Below are 17,165 nucleotides of genomic sequence, written 5' to 3'. Positions count from 1 at the left end.
GTGGTGTTAGTGGTAGGCAGGGAAGTCAAGTGAGTTGCTCTCTTGGGTCAAGCGGCAGTATGACGACTGTGGATGGCCATGCAAGTCGATCGATGCCAGTGCTTGAGGCAATGGGAATTTGGCGCAATAATGCACCCGGTGCCAGTCATTGCCAGGCTAGTGAAATGAGCATGTGCCCTGTTTTGCTTCCGGCCATTTGAGGCGCTGTGGCTGGGACTGCTCCTTCCTCCCTCGTCGTCACTTGTGATCTATGTGCGTCGCCGTAGGAGATGATATCATCACGTGATCCTAGTGTTCAAGAAAGTACGGAGTACCTACCTGAGGTAGTGTCTGGAAGGAGCTCTCCACCACCCACGGGGGCTAACGGTTCCCTTCATCCCGGGCCATCATCCGTTAACATGATCCATCCCACCGCCTATCATCACATCAAGCTACGGATACAGATACTGTCAGTTGCTGCTTACGACCTTCCTGATCCGGATTGAATGTCATATCTACCAACGATAAGGTTGAGAACAAACTCACGATGTCTTCGATCGAAACTCGCAATAGGCTATTACCCATCCTTCATTAGCTATTTATCAGGATTCAGGCGCCCTCAGTGGCCGTTATGCCCCGCCATCTTTGCTATATAATTTATTCTTGTTGTTGAATCATCCGTAGCAAGCAGACAGCCTGAGATGGCCAACGCGAGCGAAATGAGTGACTACGAGAAGTATCGCTTCAGCAGTGCGAGAGATGTTGATATTCACCATCACGCCCTCTCTGCATCTCACTTGAGGGGAGTTGCTGATGACCCTCCAACTGGTTACGATCATGGTGAGCAGTCTTAATCATCATTGTCAATTCTCAATGTCATTTACTCACCTCCAAGCCAAGAACACGATGTCTTTGGTAATGAAGACAATGCGGCCATCAAGTATAAAACGCTATCATGGCCCCTTGTTGCTGTTCTCATGATCGCCGAGATCGTCAGTAATGGAATGCTCTCCCTTCCTGCTGCTACTGCCGTGGTTGGAATTGTTCCTGGTGTGGTCCTCATTGCTTTTCTGGGTGAGTTCGTATAATCTTCGTTCATGTTGAACTGGGGCACCCAGCTGAGTTTCTCCTTTTATCTTGCCCACACAGGTATCTTCGCTTTGTATACATCTCTTGTCCTCGTGGACTTCAAAATCAATCATCCTCAAGTTCACAACATGGGTGATGCTGGCATGATTCTGGGGGGTCCCATTGTCAGGGAGATTCTCTCTGCGGGCACTGTCATTTTTGCAATCTGTGCCACAGGCTCTCAACTTCTGGCCGGACAGATCACCTTGGGCGTACTTTCGGAGAACAAGCTCTGCTTAATGTGGTACACTGGGATATTTGCCATTCCAACACTGTTACTCTCCTTTCCACGGACGCTTGATCAACTGTCTTGGCTTTGCATCCCATCATGCATCTGTATCCTTGTCGCTGGCCTTGTGGGCATGGGTGCTGCCGGAGCCAACCCAGTACCCGACCGCCACATTGACATCGCACGCTCAGCAAGCTTCTACGATGCATTTTTGTCCATCACGAATCCCGTGTTTTCATACGCCGGTCACTTCATGTTCTTCATCTTGATATCCGAAATGAAGAATCCAAGAGATGCGAAGAAAGCTGCATGGGTTCTCCAGATCTTCGCCACCACATTCTACGTGGTCTTCGCCATCGTCATGTACGTCTACTTGGGCCCCAGCGTGGCATCACCTGCCTTCTCGTCTCTTCCTCCAAAATGGGCCAAAGCTACGTACGGCATTGCCCTAACCAATTTCCTGATAGCAGGAAGTTTGTACTCGCATACAGCTGCCAAGTTGTTCTTTATCCGCTTCTTTCGTCGCACCCGCCATTTACACGAGCATACCGTGCTTGGTTGGGGTACGTGGACTATCCTGATCATCCTCGCAAACGGTGCCGCATTCGTACTTGCAGTGGGCGTCCCCATCTTCGGGTACCTGGTCTCCATTACGGCTTCGCTCTTCGCATCTTGGTACACTTATGGCATCGCTGGTGCTTTTTGGCTGCACGATAGCTACCATGGCTTGGATAGGGGTCGGTCGAGGGGTTTGCATGGACGAGCTGCATGGATGCGAAGCCCTGGCAAAACCATTGTCAATCTCTTGACCTTCCTTGCAGGTGCATTCATCTGCGTTGCGGGCACATATGTCTCCATCAAGCTCATCATCGATGCTTATGACAGTGGTACCGTTGGCGAGCCGTTCGCGTGCTAACAAAAGCATGGGACCAAGACAATCAAGATCAGCACTCCACTGCTCTGTATCTAGACTACTATGTTCACCCAATAAGGCAATCATATTTCGGCTATATAGTTCAAATTGCATCCATAGAGGGATGATGACAGCAATCCTCAACTGTAGGTTGCATTGAAGTTTTTCTAGCATCCATGGGGAGCTCAGCCTTGACGTGGGGCCAATCAGGCAACGTGCCTGAAGCGGTTGTAGTCTTGCTTGCCGTACCACGGTGCTTAGAGCGACGATAGGAAAAGAACATTGCACTGCTGAGAAGTGCTATCACGACCAAAACGCCGATGATGCTGCCTACAAGGAGACCGGTCTGATTATTCAGGTCATACGTGGTTGGAGCCTCCGCTGAACTGGTTGCTGGACCGGCAGAGGATGAGGTTGTTGCTGTGCTGAATATCAATATCCTTCTCGAACTTCAACACAGCTTACATGGTATGCAGGAAACTTACTCGTCAGTTTATTGAAGGATAAAGCCTTCACATCGTCACTATCCCCACCTGGATATGGTCCTATATCGGCATACCAAGCCTTCACGACATTTGATATGGCATAACCGACAGCAGTAGCATTATACCTATCTGTCCATCTCATCTCCGCCATGTCAAAAATCCCAATCGACTGGGTCCAAGGGTCTGCTGGCCACCAGATATTTCCCCTCGGATTCACGTCGCCGAGAGAAATCCTTCTCTTCTTGCTAATTACATTACCGCCTTTGTTGTCCTGACGTGGGTTGATTTATAGTCGGCTTTGAACCAAGTGAAGGCAGGTAAGGGAAGAACAAATACCTCGTCCAGATATGTGAGATCGTTATTCGTGCTGTCAGCATACAAGCCACCACCAAAGATGAAGACCTCATTCGTCTTTGTATAACCAGAACTCCAATAGCGCAGAAGTCCTGACGCGACTCATAGAGCCGGTCAGGTCCGTTTGAAGCTATCTTGTTGAACCACCTCGCCTGCGCTGGATCGTAGATAAAAATGTTGCTCAAGGCATCGGGAGAGGTTGACTCAGCTTGTCCAATTCTTGTGCCATCTAAGTTGCGAGTCAGTGCGAGGGTCAACAGCTGGCGAAGGCCTTGTTGGTGCCCACGAGCTTGGAAAGCATCTCAACGGGACTGATGCCGGTTTTGTCGGTTGACTCAGAGACCTAAATTGAGGGAGGTATAAATGTTGGCCATGTGTCGAAGGAAGCGCCAATCTTATTGGGCAAGGTAGCCATGTACACGCACCGTCTTCCCCTCCCTCTATACTCCTTGTTCGCAGCGATAAGTTATGCCGTGGCGACCGGATTCTCAACACTCAGCTGCGATCGAGCTTGCGGTCTGCGCAGTTCGGGTGGCTGACCAAAGAGTCCCGTAGTTTTTGAGGCAATGATACGCATCGCAGGTGTGGAAGAGTGGGTTCGAGCCACTGAATCTGTTGGCCGGCTACGCAGTGTTTAAGTATACGAAATATTGGTATTCGAAACTGATACAGTCTTTGAGACTCGATTAAGGAGATATCTACAGCGATGGAGAGACCAGGGACTCATTGAGACACTGTGTATATACATGCGCCAATTCAGTCGATGGTAGCGAATGATGGCATGGGGTCTATTAACCCAAGTGTTTTAGATGCAGAAATAGGACTGGTAGCAGGCAATGAGACGACTGACAAACTCGTGCAGGAGGCAGACTATGCAGGATCCCGAGACGTTCCTGGGAGCTTTGATGGCCACGGAAACCTACTTAATGCAGAAGGGAGCGGTGAATTGCACGTTTGAGTAGTCTTCGCTCCCAGAAAAGATGCTGTGTACGATGGAGGGCTTTCTGACCACAAACTTACTACTCTGATTGAATGTCTTGTCTAGGTTTTGCAGCTCCAGAGCTGCTGATCAGAACTCCTGCTACGACTCAATAACAGGTTAAGCTCAGAAATACCTTGATCGGTAACACCGTGGACTTCCTCCTTACCTTCCCCTGAAGCCACTCACTCCTGCCCAGAACATGTTCTGATAGTGCTTGTGGACGACGCGGAATCGAAGATTAGATAGACTTTGGAGCTCGAGGCAGTCCAAATCGGTCATGTCTGATGACTGGCAGTCAAACATTGCCCAAATTCTTGACAACAGCAGTTTCGACCGTATCATAATGGTGACCAACATAAACCTAGGAAGTGCTGAACAGGTTGCAGCCAGGTCATGAATCTCGGCAGACCATAAGCCTGAGTCGGTATTAGGAGAGATATCATTGTGGCCTGAGCACGCTAGACACAGGTCTTTGGCTACCTTGACGACCGTAACCGACCACGGCCGACCGTTGGCGAATGGAGTGAGACCTTCTGGTTGGCCATGCGTGCAGCTGTTCGATGGATGCGCATCACACCTAATTGCATAAGACGTGTGATGATGCTCCAAACAGTGCCGAGGCCTACTCACTGCCAACTCTCCTTAGGACTTGCAAGTTACGTGTGCCGTGTTCCGTGCTCCGTAGACCGCGATCCGCGAACCGCGATCTAGTAGTAGAAAATTTGACAACCTGGGGAAAGAGGAAGAGGAGCAAGAAGCACATTGAGGAAGCCAAGCCCCTAGTTAGTGAGGTCTCGCAATTTAGTGTGACGGGATTTACCCCCGTGATAATGCCTGCGTTGGGAGTGAAATGGCCGTATGCTGGTCCAATGGCCTTTCAAGGTGAGGATAGTGGTGGGAACGAATAATTACTTACCTAGACTCCATACCAGGCTTTCTTACCTACTTGTAGGTAAGTCCTGCTCTATACAAGTAGAGGTAAACGGTGAAGCTTGAGCGCCTCGGGCTAGCCGAAGTTCTCGCAATCCCTTCCACACAAGATGGCTTCGGATTCTCCGGTGCCTAGGACTCCTTCCCATCCATGTGGAGTCAAGTCTCTTCATTCTAACTTGAAGTTGTGCTCTTGTCTGGGCACGAGTGGATTCTCTTCGCGAAATGCGGAGTCTATGCCTAAACCAGTTATGATACTCGATATCCGGCCAAAGCTATCCGCAAGGTTGACGAAGCCAAGGACGGATGGAGGGCCCTGCTGCAGTTGACTTGACACACCTCCCGACGACGCCCACTCACAGGCACCCAGATATGGGATCGTGTTTTCTTTCGTTGATGGCGGCCTAGTCGATTCGCTGGACCGAGCATTGAGATTGTAGTATGGGCTACTAGCCACCAGCAACTCGCACCACTCGCGTCCAGACTCCAGCAGCCTCAGTAATTCTACCTTTGCGCTCGAACTCCAGATGATTTGCGAGGCTGCTAACAGCCGGGCAGATTCCACCTACTGATCCTTCATGGCGGATAATCCTGTTTCGCCTACCGCTGAGTATTTTGTCGAAACCATTAAGCGGGCAAGCCAGGCCTGCGACAATTGCCGGTAGTTTCTTCACCTCTGGCGAAAAATGAGAGTCCTGGAGAGAAGGAACATCATTAGCTGACACCTGACAGACGCAAAAAGTCACGGTGTCCAGGTGAGAAGCCACGATGCTCCCTCTGCATACGTCTGAGACAGCGATGCGTCTATGTCGAGAAGGCGGCGCGACCCGACAAAGGGGCGCGAAGTCGAGGTCGCAACACTCGTTCGATCTTCCCCTTCGCTCAGGAACAGTACGAGGTGAGTACCTCGAGCGCATACTCTAATGTCGCTAACACCCGTCTGGCCGCAGTCCAATCGATTAAGCGCTGTCGAGACCAAGCTTTGTGAGTTGGCAAAGGCATTAGGGTCAGTATGCGAAACTCCTGCTCAGCTCAAGGTGCTCCATCATTACTTCAGGTTGTGTTAACAATTTTGACCAGAGAAAAGGGGATTGTAGACTTGGAGAACGGAGAAGGGCTGGGCCACACAAATGAGATGACTTCCATGGCCTCAACCTCTCCATCTGGCACCTTCCAGTGAGCCATTGCACATGTCTTGGACGAACTTCCGTTAACATGCCCAGAATCACAAACGAAGACGAGATCCCGGATGAGATCAAGAAAGAAGGCATTCAGCTCTACTTCGAACATTTCCACAACCGGCCGTACCCACTTTTGGTGAGAACGAGCAACAACTCCCAACCCTTGATGGTTGAATATCCCAAGCTCGTGCTGCTCCCTTTGCTTGCCATTGGTCTCCGTATCTGCCAAAATGCCTTTTTCCACAGTAAAGAGGCCATTGTCGAGACTTGCGAGATGTTATCAGAAGCGGCTTGGAACCTTTTGGCCGCTCGATACTCCAAGTTCGACTTCGATCTAGCTTATTTCCAAGCGCTTTGTTTAATCGCCCACATAGATTTTGCAAGTAAGTGCCAAAACCGCTACCTCTATCGTGTGCTGAGACTAGGAACAAGCTGGAAAGCCGCACCGTGCTCAAGCTCAGGTTGCTCTTGGCCTGAGGCTTGCTCAAACACGCGGGTTGCTTCGCAAAGAAAGCGGCATATCAGCAGAAGATCAGTCGTCGCTCAATTGGCGTTCGGTCGTGTGGACATTGTTCATGATGGATCGCATTTTCAGTAGCGCCGACGTGAGGTCCCCTTGCGTTCCGGCCTCCTCTTTTCAGCTCTTCTTGATGCAATGCGCTCCATCAAATCCTGACGGTTCTATCGCATCTAGAGAAATCACGTTGCCGACTTCACCTGGAGATATGTTGCGGACAGAGTCCTTGGATGTCATTTCTTGCAATATCGTGCTCCTTGATATATGGCACAACGCAGTCATGGAAGTATCTGGCGATAGCAAGGCTCCACCTATTCCTTTCTGGAGACATGATTCTGCACATGCGGCCATCGAGAGCCGTCTAATGGAGTTTGAGATGAGTGGGTGGAACGAAGCCAACAAGGGGAATCCCACTGATCTATTACAGAGCTTCATCCACACCGATACACCGCGGTGGGATCGCCCCGTCGTGTGTTGAATGAACCTCACCTACGCCCCTTCTTTTCTGCGTGGGTATCTTACCAAATTTTATATTCAGCCACCCAATGTCGCCTGTAAGCAAGATTTTCACGACAAAAAGCCAAATACTGATCATCCCAGGCATCATCCCTTCATTCTCTTCATGAAGACCCGTCAACAGCATGGTCAAGTTCCTCTAACGACCTTGCAAAAGTCCCATCAGGAATCTATGATTCACTCCAGCTGGGTAATCCGGCATATTGTTGAGATGGAAGAGGGAGGGATGAGCATCTACGATCCATTCATTGGCTATCTCGTTGCACTTGCAGCCAGCATTCAGCTGGAACAGACTTTTAACGACAACCCAAGGGTGGCAAATGCTGCTCGCCGGAAGTACGAGAAGGCGCACGTATACCTCCATAAATTAGCCGATATCTGGCGCAATGCTGCGAATATCGTAAGTCACGACCTAACGGTAGGTCAGTCATGTCTGACAGTTACAGCTAAGCGTTCTCGAGGACATCTCGGTCCGTCTTCACAGTCGCCGGACTATCAGCCACGTAAGCGGAGAATACGACGGCGCAATACCTTCCAAGGAGATCTCAGATGTGAACGTGGAACAGGAGGACATCGATCTCATGGCGAAGCTATTTGACTACGCGTCACTCTCTGCCGAACCGGAGAGGGTATCTCCTGCCACAAATTTAGTTCCGCGCCACTGCCTCGTAGCCTCTGAACTGGCTTCGAACATTGCCCCGCAAAGTCTCAGATCCACCTCTGATGATTCGCCTATTATGGAGACTGGGCAGATCCTTCCAGATCCTCTGGTAGCCCACGAAGAACTCGGTTGGCCAAACGAAGACTTTGAGGTCTTCCCAGATGTCACGAATGAGTGGTCATTCTTCGGCCGGCCATGGTCGACATATTCTTCAGAGGGACCGACACAGCTCACCCAATACTTTGACCCTACTAACTCAGGCGTCTAAGGTCGTAATGCCGTTCAAGCTGAGCATACGAAACTCTGTTGTAGCAGAGATACCGCTGGAATAAGGACCAAACACTTGGGGTTTCGCATTGCCAGACTTCTGTCTCACAACTCCTGGTACCCCTACATTTTTGCCTGGGTCTTTGATGGAGATTCAGCTTCTGAATGATCCCGGTATCGAGAATCTGCATGTCGCACACTTTGACTATTCCGATTGAGTGTAGAAGGGGGGGACAAGATGTATATGATTATGGGCCTGCTCGTCTGAGATAAACAGATGTTCTTAATCGTTTCCGACGTCATGGTAGCGATGGCAAACTAAGTGTCCAACCGTTTCCGCGTTTTGGGATGTCGTATCTCGGCAATGTTGAATCGTTGAACAGATCCGTGAAACTACGCATCACAATCCCCTCCAATCATTGAGATGCGCCGGCTGCCTGATGCTTATTTCCTGACCTGTTCGCAAAATCATTCACTACATTGTGCTTGAATTAGCAAGATAGAATTTACGAACTAGTCTTTGTATCACTTAATTTGTGGGTGATCATACGAGATAATTAGCTGAACGCCTCACTCGGAACTGATACTCCTATTCAACTATCTGGGACTTCTTATGATCCTTTCGCTCAGCTTTTCTCAAAGTTGCCAATCACGCCCGGAAGCCATCGTGGTTGACTAAGAACGCTGCTTCTGCCATGCGTCTTGTGCGGGCGGGACTGCCTCGCAACTCGCTGAATGTGACCATCATCAAGTATGGACCCTCGCCCCTCGAAGGCTCAATTCATAGTGTATATCGGAATCCCACCACCCCATCTATAATCAGACCTTCTTCATCAGCTTTCTTGTTCTGACGACGGAAGTACTCCGTGACTCCGGCCACGTTGATTACAAATACCGCCATGAGCGCGAACGCGGCGTACATGCCAGGCCTATACCCTGGGGCGTCTTTTGTTCGAAATATCTGGGAGCCGGTAATGCCACCGATGGCTCCTACCACAATTTGCATCGCGATACCCACTTTCCGAGCCTTAACTGAGACAATATTGTTTGACATAAAGGCAAAGACAGTCGGTATGATGCATTGAATTCCAGTCATGGAGAAGAACACGCCGGTGAGTTTACCACCTGTGTTGGCCCCCCAACCCATCAGGAGGAAGCCGACGATCGTCACGATCGCATGGCCAAGCATAAATGGTGACCGTTTGTGGATCTTGTCGGCGTAGTAGCCCGTTGCAACGGAGCAGATGGCTCCTAGAATATAAGGTGGTGTCTGGAGGATCTGGCTTAGAGCTACAGAAAATCCGAAGGCGCTGAGGATGGATGGCATGAAGAAGGCCAGAGCGTAATATCCAGCGGCCGGGTAGAAGTATAACATAGACATAGCCCAGATTCGCCAGTCTTTCAACGGGGCTAGTGACTCTCTAAGCGTCGTCTTATCGTCAAGTTCTTCCGCCCGATCTTCCCGGAGGCGCTGTCGCACAAGGTCGAGTTCTTCTGGTTTCAGCCATCTGGCCTTCTCGGGGAATTCGGAAACGAACAAGTAAACCGGGACAACACATAGGATCGTAATCAAGCCAGGCATAATGAAGATCCAGCGCCATCCACGGAGTCCACCGACCGCCTCCATTTTACTGAATCCGTACGAAATGACGCCGGCAAATCCGGCGATCGTACTGGCAAGAGTGTACCAAATGGCAATCCTACGGTGGGTCTCGTACCGCTTGTACCACGAAGAAATGAGGTAGACGCACGCAGGCTGGGGAGACTCGTCAGTATGATCGAGGTGGGAGATAGACATTGATTATGCTTACATTAAGTCCCCCTTCAAAAAGACCCAGTAAAAGGCGCAAAACGGTGAGCTGCACGAAATTCTGCACAAATCCAAGACACATTGCGATCGTTCCCCATGCTAAGATGAGGAACGATAAGTATGGAACGACACCAATCGGCCGGAGAATAAGATTGCTTGGTAGCTCGGACAGAGCGTAGAAAACGAAGAAGACTGTCATGAGATAGATGATTAGTGTCATTTCGGACAACTCGCCGACAGAGCAGGAGAAAGCAAGATAAAGGGGAGGTTACATACCAGAAACAGCGACATTATATCGGTTGCCAGTCAACTCGAGATCAGTTGCCATCCCTGCGACTCTGGCCGAGGCAATGTTGGTTCGGTCAATCGACGACAAGCCAACTAGCATGATTGGAATGGGCAACACCCGCCAGTCGATTTTTCGAAGGAGTCGTTTCTCAGCCGAAGTCACAGCATTGGTAGGTGATGCATCGATATGAGCAATCACAGATTCCTTGTTGGCGTCCTCTGACGGGCTCTCTTTTATGGAGGACGGTACCGCCACTTCCTTGGCCATGGCGCTGTGGTTCATGGCGACGACGATACCAATCGTGCTAGAGGTATTGAAGTTGATCGAGACCGAAGAGTTTAACGAGCCTTTGTTGACACGGCGTGGTTCAGGAGAGATTCATATAGCGAATGGTTATGATCAAGGAATCCGGGGTGATGGATCTGTGGGGAACTGTTTCTAGACCATGCCACGGGGTACGGAACACGGATGCGGCATGATGGTTATCGGTACGGACTCATAGGGTCCAGGCGGGCTCCTGTTGCACTATGTGTGAACAGCCCTCTCAATTCACCGATGGATCAGTCTCCTGCAAGATTGCCGCCATATTGTAACCATCGGCGAATCGACTTTGCCATAGGCGAACATTGTGCGATCTCTTGTCATCGAGTAAATCCAGATGGACGATTCGACAGTATAGCATATTAGTTTGCCAACTTGCTAAGCAGGATGAGCCCTGGTACGATACTTAGTTTGTTACCTGCATGGAGATTGGGTATTCTTGAGACATGAATTGCCCGCCGCCGACGGTGTCCAGAATCGTATGAGCGCTATATGTGAATATCCATGTACTGGGATCAACCTACGTGGCTGCAACTTTGTTCAGAGCGATCGAGTTAAGCTGATGCGTACATACTATCTAAAGATCACACTTGGCTTTATCTGATGTGGTGTGAATTACGTATGTGGCAGATTATTTCAGCCAAGTGAATCTACAACTTGATCGTTTATAGCCGGAGACTCTTTTTCTATTTCTCGTTCCCACACTGCAATGCTCGAGCTATGGCCGGATCAGTTTCATGTCACACATAACGACAAAGATCTAGAAGCATTTCTTGAATGTTCTCATAAAGAGGCCCTAAATCTTGCCCACTATACATCAAGAGCCCTCATTATAGCTTAGTTCGGCTCAGGACTACAATCGGCCTTTCTGGGGACTTCTTTAGCTGTCCACCGAGCCAGACATGTGTAACATTATCTGGATTGGCAATGACACCGATATCGTCCAATGGGCTGGAATTCAACGCAATGAAGTCAGCGTCATAACCATCCGTCAAAATGCCGGCCTTCGGGGCCTGAGGGCCAAGGACTTCAGGGGCTGTGGCCGTGGCTGCTTCAATTGCCTGTAAAGGTGTCATACCGCCCACCTGCACCGCCAGCTCCAATTCTCTACCATTGTGGCCGTGACTTAATGGCGTGCCCCGCTTGCTGATACCGTAGTCTGACCCGCTGGCGATCTTGACACCAGCAGCTACTGCAGCTCGATACGCGCCGGCATGTTGCGCCGCTATCGGCTTCAGTTTCTCGAATGCCCTAGCCGACCACGACTCGGCTGTCAGTAAGCCATCCTCTATAATCCCGCGGGTAGGGACTAAAATGATACCCTTTTCCTTCATCAGTGTGATTGCCTCCTCGTTCAAATAAGTTCCATGTTCGATCGTGGTGACACCGCCACGAATGGCGGCCATAATGCCGGCCAATCCGTGGGCGTGCGCCGCCATCGCGCGTTGAGACCGAGCTGCCTCCTCGACCATGGCTTTTATTTCCTCATCGGAGAATTGCTGATGCTCGGGGTCATCACGATCGCTGGAGACGCCCCCGCTGGTACAGATCTTGATGCATTTGGCGCCACGACGCAGTTGTTGCCGTACCACTTTGATACACTGAGGCACACCGTCTGCGACGACAAGTGGAAGGCCGTGACAGCCGAGTTCGTGGAACTGGTGCTCTGACATGGTGTGATGATCGACATGTCCACCGGTGCAACTGATCGCAGCGCAAACTGAGTATATATTTGGTCCGATGAGCCTACCAGCTTCAATTTCCTGTGAGAGCTCAACTCCGTAGCCTGCCGTTTCGCGGACACTGGTAAACCCGGCGTTCAAGGTGGCTGCTACGTCGTGTGCCGTACGAGTTCCTGCTAAGAATGGCAGAGGGTCCACCATGCCAGCCATACTCTGTTCCAGGTGCCCAATAAAGTGTACGTGGCAGTCCCAAAGACCGGGCAACAAGACAGGCACTTCCACGGTTCGCTCTCGAGGGACATTGAGAGACTTAGGCAGCTTAGCTAGTGGCCCGGCATAGTCGATCTTTCCTAAAGAATAGACCAAGATAGCATCTTTGACAGGATCACCTCGACCTGGAATAAGAAGAGGAGTTTTCACTGCTGAGCGGGTTGTATCCCTTGAGCTGGACTCTTGGGTATTCGACATGGCTGAATTGTGGGAATAATTTTGTTAATTTGCAAGACAATTACCATATCAGCCAGAAAAACACCAATGCAACTCAAAAAAGAGACGATTATGTAGATATGGCCTTGCAAACAAATGCCGAGGGAAAGAAATCGAAGGAACAAGTTTTGGGGTGCGGCATGCCAATGCTAATGATGAGGATTCCGTCTTCCGGCTTCCGTAACCCTAGATCCGGGTGGTGGAGGAACAAGAACAAAGTGACATCTCTGCAGTGTCGAGTAGAAACCGCGAATCGTGGGAGTGGGCCTGAATCCACCTCTGGTCATTACTTAGCCGAGAACTATCCGTGTTCTATGATTCACAGTGCCGCTCTCCGTAAGGTGAGATGGCGACCTGCTTCACTTCCATCATCCAGAGCGGGCCACGGGTGTCGGTTCACGGTCAGGGGCTCAAGACGAGGCTCGATCACGTGCCGGTATGGTCTTATCTGTCTAAGTGTGAGCAGTTCTGAAAATGACATTTTGGACCAAACAAGAACGCGGGTCGTCGATTAATTGGACACAATGAAGAAAGATTGGAATATCGTCGTGGTCGGCGCCGGAGTCTTTGGCTTGACGACGGCGCTTGAGCTCGCGTTACAAGGATACCGTAAAGTCATTGTTCTTGATCGCCATGTCCCTCCAGTAAGAAGCGAAAGGTCAATTCGCTAGTCCCTGAGTTGAACTGACTTGCGGTTTGAACAGGTCCCTGACGGCTCCAGCGTGGACATCTCACGCGTCATTCGGTTCGACTACGCTGACGATATCTATCTGAAGGTAGCACATGAGGCATATCAGAAATGGTTCACGTCCCCAAAATACAGAGACATATTCGTCCCTACGCCTTTCATATTGACCAGCAACCATAGCCCGATCGGAAGGTCGTATATCGAGAATACCACCAGTGCTCTTGATCGTGCCCAATTACCGTGGCAAAGATTAGAATCTGCTGAGACCACCCGATGTCTGTACCCGACCATTAGCGGCTCCCTCGCCGCACCCGACTTCATGGGTTACCACAACCAACAGGCCGGTTGGGCAGACGCCCAAAAAGCTATCGTCAGCCTACGCAATGAGTGCATTGTCCACGGGGTGTCGTTCATATCAGGCCATGCCGGCACCGTTGTTAATTTTGATCGTAACATTTTAGGAAAAATCCGTGCTGTTAGGACCCTTGCTGGAACCGAGGTTGTGGGCGATTTGTTCGTCCTCGCTGCTGGCGCGTGGGCGGCGAGCCTGGTACCCATGTATAATTCGACACTCTCAACCGGACAAGTGCTTGCATATCTCCATCTGTCGCCGGATGAAATGGCAAAGTATCGGCAACTGCCTATATACATCAATTTCGCTACAGGGTGGTTTAATTTTCCACCACATCAAGACACATCACTGTTGAAGATGGCCGTGCACGGATGGGGTTATGAGCGTTCTCCGAACGAAGTGGAACGCCAAATCCTCAGTTCAGATGTGTCGACGCCTCCGTTAGCCGTTTCCAACGACCGAAAGAACTACATTCCTTTAGACGGTGAACGCCGACTACGTGACGGCCTCAAAGAGCTACTGCCCGAACTTGCCGATCGACCTTTTGAACGAACGGCTGTGTGTTGGTACACCGACACGCCTACAGGTGACTTCATCATGGACTATCACCCAGATTACCATAATCTTTTCGTCGCCGGTGGAGGAAGTGGCCAGTATGTTTTTCCCTACTCACGTATCTTTCCTAAATCGGCGATTTATGGTTGTCTGACGTGCTTGTGCTAACTCACCCTCTCCCAATGACAGTGGCTTCAAGTTCTTGCCAGTCCTCGGCAAGTACACGACCCTTGCCCTCCATAAGAGCTTGGAGCCTGCTCTTGCGAGGAAGTGGCGGTTCCGCACTGAATATAAAGATATGGTCAATGCTTTCCCGGGCGATGGAAGCCGTGGAGGGCCGGAAAGACGACAACTGCGTGCCCATGAGCATGCCAGGTTATAGATCAGTTGAGAGGCATGGCTGAAGCCAAAAGTGGCTCTGCGATAAGTCTCTGCGTAGTGACCTATCCACCGACAATGAAAAATAAAGGACTACTCTTATAAAAATGAAGGCTGAGGTTGTACCCAGGTCAAGGCCCAGAGACTACACATTCTAAGATGTCATATCTGCCCAAAATTGCCGTGCTCATAGACAGCCATATGGATCCAATCTCAATTCCAGATGCCAGGAGTACGCATGATCGCATGTTCGTGTTATGGAGCTCATCTCCCAACACGAGGGACTGGTGATAATGCGATCACAATAATCCACCCAGGAAGACACTAATTATCGCAAAAGCTAAAGGGGAACAGATATACATCATTAAATGATATTTATGCTCACATAGTACATGTAAGCCAATGAGTTTGTTTCAAGAGTCATTCAACACCGAACCACAGTAACTGCAAAGCCATCGAGGCTTGTGAAGCTTATCTGACCTACGAGACTGGAAGCAGAGGAACAACTCCCGCATATCGTCTTATGGGTAGCTTACCACAGCTATAGGCTATGGTATTAATTATCCATCGGCGAATTCGGAGTCAATTGTCATCCTTGACTCTGGTCACAGGATCACGGAAGACGGAACACGGGCATTTGGGGTTGACGATTGTCGCTCGAGTAAGTAGCCCAAGTGACTGATGGTTTGATAGTCAGCCACATGATTCTCGAGTGACAGCTGCTCCAGAGCTCTTTTCATGGTTGTTTAACTAAATCATTAACAACACTAAGCGAGCCACTAGACTTGTTCTAACCTGCCTTCAAGATTAGTGACTTTATCCCAGTTCGTCCGTCCTCTATATATTGCCCTTAACTCGTCCATAGACTGTGAAGAATATTATAGCTTGCACAAGGCTTCCGTGGATTTCACTGTAACTCTCATCACGATTGCCATGTGTCCACTTATTCTACTGACCTGTTTGCTTCTGAGCACACTCACGCAAGCAATTCTGCTTCCAGCTCCCCCTGGTTCAGCCAATGTTCACATTACTCATTTTCCTCTGACTGACACGAGTCGAGTGGACCCATTTGCACCATGTTGCGACCTACCAAGACGACTGATGGTGACCCTATATCAACCAGCAACCTGTGAACAGACCGAAACCATTACTTACATACCGCCGACATCGGCGGCTGCAATCAAAAAAGTATTTAGTCCCTATCTACCAAATATAAGCCTCGACAACTTCGAGCTACAAGTCTGTCCTGAGGCCGCAGTGGAAAATGATCTGCCACTTCTGTTCTTCACTCCGGGCTACTGGGCCCCTCGCGTGGTATACGCTGTAATGTTGCAGTGGGTCGCTTCGCTTGGCTTCAACATACTTGCAATAGATCATCCTTATGATGGAGCAATCGTCGAGTACCCGGATGGCAGTTATGTCGAATATGCCAATGTTACAATCCCCGATGAGATCCTCACTTTACTCGCACCTCGCGTTGCAGATGTCTCTACAGTATTGAACGCGGTGACCAACAATACACGTTGGCAGGAGCTTGGGGTGCCGGTACTCAGCACTGAGCGAATGGCCGTTTTCGGGCACTCTTTGGGAGGTGCTACCGCGGTTGGTGCTTTGCTTGCGGAGCCTCGACTTATGGCTGCCTGTAATATAGATGGTGGTCTTTGGGGAGACGAGATTACCACGGACAATGATCGTCCTTTTCTCCTAATTCATGCGGAAAACCATCCAGCGTCTGATACATCTTGGGACGAGAATTGGCCCTACCAGAAGGGACCAAAGTGGCACTTGGAGATTAGTGGTACACGACATAATGCTTTAACCGACTTCTCAATCCTGTCAACCCTCCTCGGGACGAATCGGACCGATCCGGCCGTTGAAGCATTCATTGGAACAATAGATTCAGTTCGTTTACTGAAGATTCTGCGGGAATATATTGCAGCGTTCTTCCATGAAATACTGGAAGGGACGGACGAACCGCTGCTCAGCGGACCAAGTATGAGGTTTCCTGAGGTCTCATTCCGGAACATGTCATCGGGTGGCGGCTAATCAATAGCCCGTTGCACCTCCGAAAGTGTGGACGGGATCAGATGGAGCAGATCGTTGTAGTTATGATTCCTTATGAAGGACGGAGACAAGCCAATCAGCTCTTCAAGGCAATCTTATATACTTGGCGAAGGTTTCGGAGTGGGCAGGAATGTAATCGAGGGATTGACTTATCAAAATATATGTGTGCATCATTCCCCATATCACAGTCGTTGAGGAATATATCAATGTTATGATTCAATAGAGGTCTTAGTCCTCATTCTCAATGCGGGCTGTGGGCCCGAAGTTGGAGCACCATATCCCTGGCTGCTAATACGGTGTTAAGCTCCCTGGAATCATACTTGGTAACATCCGGACAGCCAGACCGGTAGCGCAGCTGGTTTGAGGCTCAGACTACCTTGGATAGAGAGAGTGACGTA

The 17,165-nt window shown here is 50.0% G+C and overlaps 7 protein-coding genes across 7 annotated transcripts; 4 read left to right on the top strand and 3 right to left on the bottom strand.

The window, feature by feature from the left end:
• Positions 1-680: 680 nt before the first annotated feature.
• LTR84_008725 (uncharacterized protein) lies at positions 681-2,252 on the top strand (the record flags this gene model as incomplete). The annotated part of the gene is made up of 3 exons (XM_064852270.1): positions 681-819; positions 880-1,053; positions 1,129-2,252. The coding sequence occupies 3 exons, from the start codon at positions 681-683 to the stop codon at positions 2,250-2,252; spliced, it is 1,437 nt and encodes a 478-aa protein (XP_064701544.1).
• Positions 2,253-2,352: 100 nt separating this feature from the next.
• Positions 2,353-2,885, bottom strand: LTR84_008724 (uncharacterized protein; the record flags this gene model as incomplete). The annotated part of the gene is made up of 2 exons (XM_064852269.1): positions 2,353-2,669; positions 2,735-2,885. 2 exons carry the CDS (start codon positions 2,883-2,885, stop codon positions 2,353-2,355), a joined length of 468 nt encoding a protein of 155 aa, XP_064701543.1.
• Positions 2,886-6,215: 3,330 nt separating this feature from the next.
• LTR84_008723 (uncharacterized protein) lies at positions 6,216-8,143 on the top strand (the record flags this gene model as incomplete). Its single annotated transcript, XM_064852268.1, has 4 exons — positions 6,216-6,317; positions 6,607-7,167; positions 7,237-7,614; positions 7,661-8,143. 4 exons carry the CDS (start codon positions 6,216-6,218, stop codon positions 8,141-8,143), a joined length of 1,524 nt encoding a protein of 507 aa, XP_064701542.1.
• A 780-nt stretch (positions 8,144-8,923) lies between these two features.
• Positions 8,924-10,508, bottom strand: LTR84_008722 (uncharacterized protein; the record flags this gene model as incomplete). The annotated part of the gene is made up of 3 exons (XM_064852267.1): positions 8,924-9,898; positions 9,954-10,144; positions 10,229-10,508. 3 exons carry the CDS (start codon positions 10,506-10,508, stop codon positions 8,924-8,926), a joined length of 1,446 nt encoding a protein of 481 aa, XP_064701541.1.
• Positions 10,509-11,392: 884 nt separating this feature from the next.
• Positions 11,393-12,712, bottom strand: LTR84_008721 (uncharacterized protein; the record flags this gene model as incomplete). The annotated part of the gene is made up of 1 exon (XM_064852266.1): positions 11,393-12,712. One exon carries the CDS (start codon positions 12,710-12,712, stop codon positions 11,393-11,395), a length of 1,320 nt encoding a protein of 439 aa, XP_064701540.1.
• Positions 12,713-13,254: 542 nt separating this feature from the next.
• Positions 13,255-14,707, top strand: LTR84_008720 (uncharacterized protein; the record flags this gene model as incomplete). The annotated part of the gene is made up of 3 exons (XM_064852265.1): positions 13,255-13,374; positions 13,435-14,423; positions 14,515-14,707. The coding sequence occupies 3 exons, from the start codon at positions 13,255-13,257 to the stop codon at positions 14,705-14,707; spliced, it is 1,302 nt and encodes a 433-aa protein (XP_064701539.1).
• Positions 14,708-15,636: 929 nt separating this feature from the next.
• LTR84_008719 (uncharacterized protein) lies at positions 15,637-16,749 on the top strand (the record flags this gene model as incomplete). The annotated part of the gene is made up of 1 exon (XM_064852264.1): positions 15,637-16,749. The coding sequence occupies one exon, from the start codon at positions 15,637-15,639 to the stop codon at positions 16,747-16,749; it is 1,113 nt and encodes a 370-aa protein (XP_064701538.1).
• Between the last annotated feature and the right edge of the window lie 416 nt (positions 16,750-17,165).

The sequence above is a fragment of the Exophiala bonariae genome, assembly GCF_035927105.1.
Source record: "Exophiala bonariae strain CCFEE 5792 chromosome Unknown scaffold_33, whole genome shotgun sequence".
Classification (NCBI taxonomy): Eukaryota; Fungi; Ascomycota; class Eurotiomycetes; order Chaetothyriales; family Herpotrichiellaceae; genus Exophiala; species Exophiala bonariae.
This window is presented reverse-complemented; position numbering and strand designations above follow the sequence as displayed.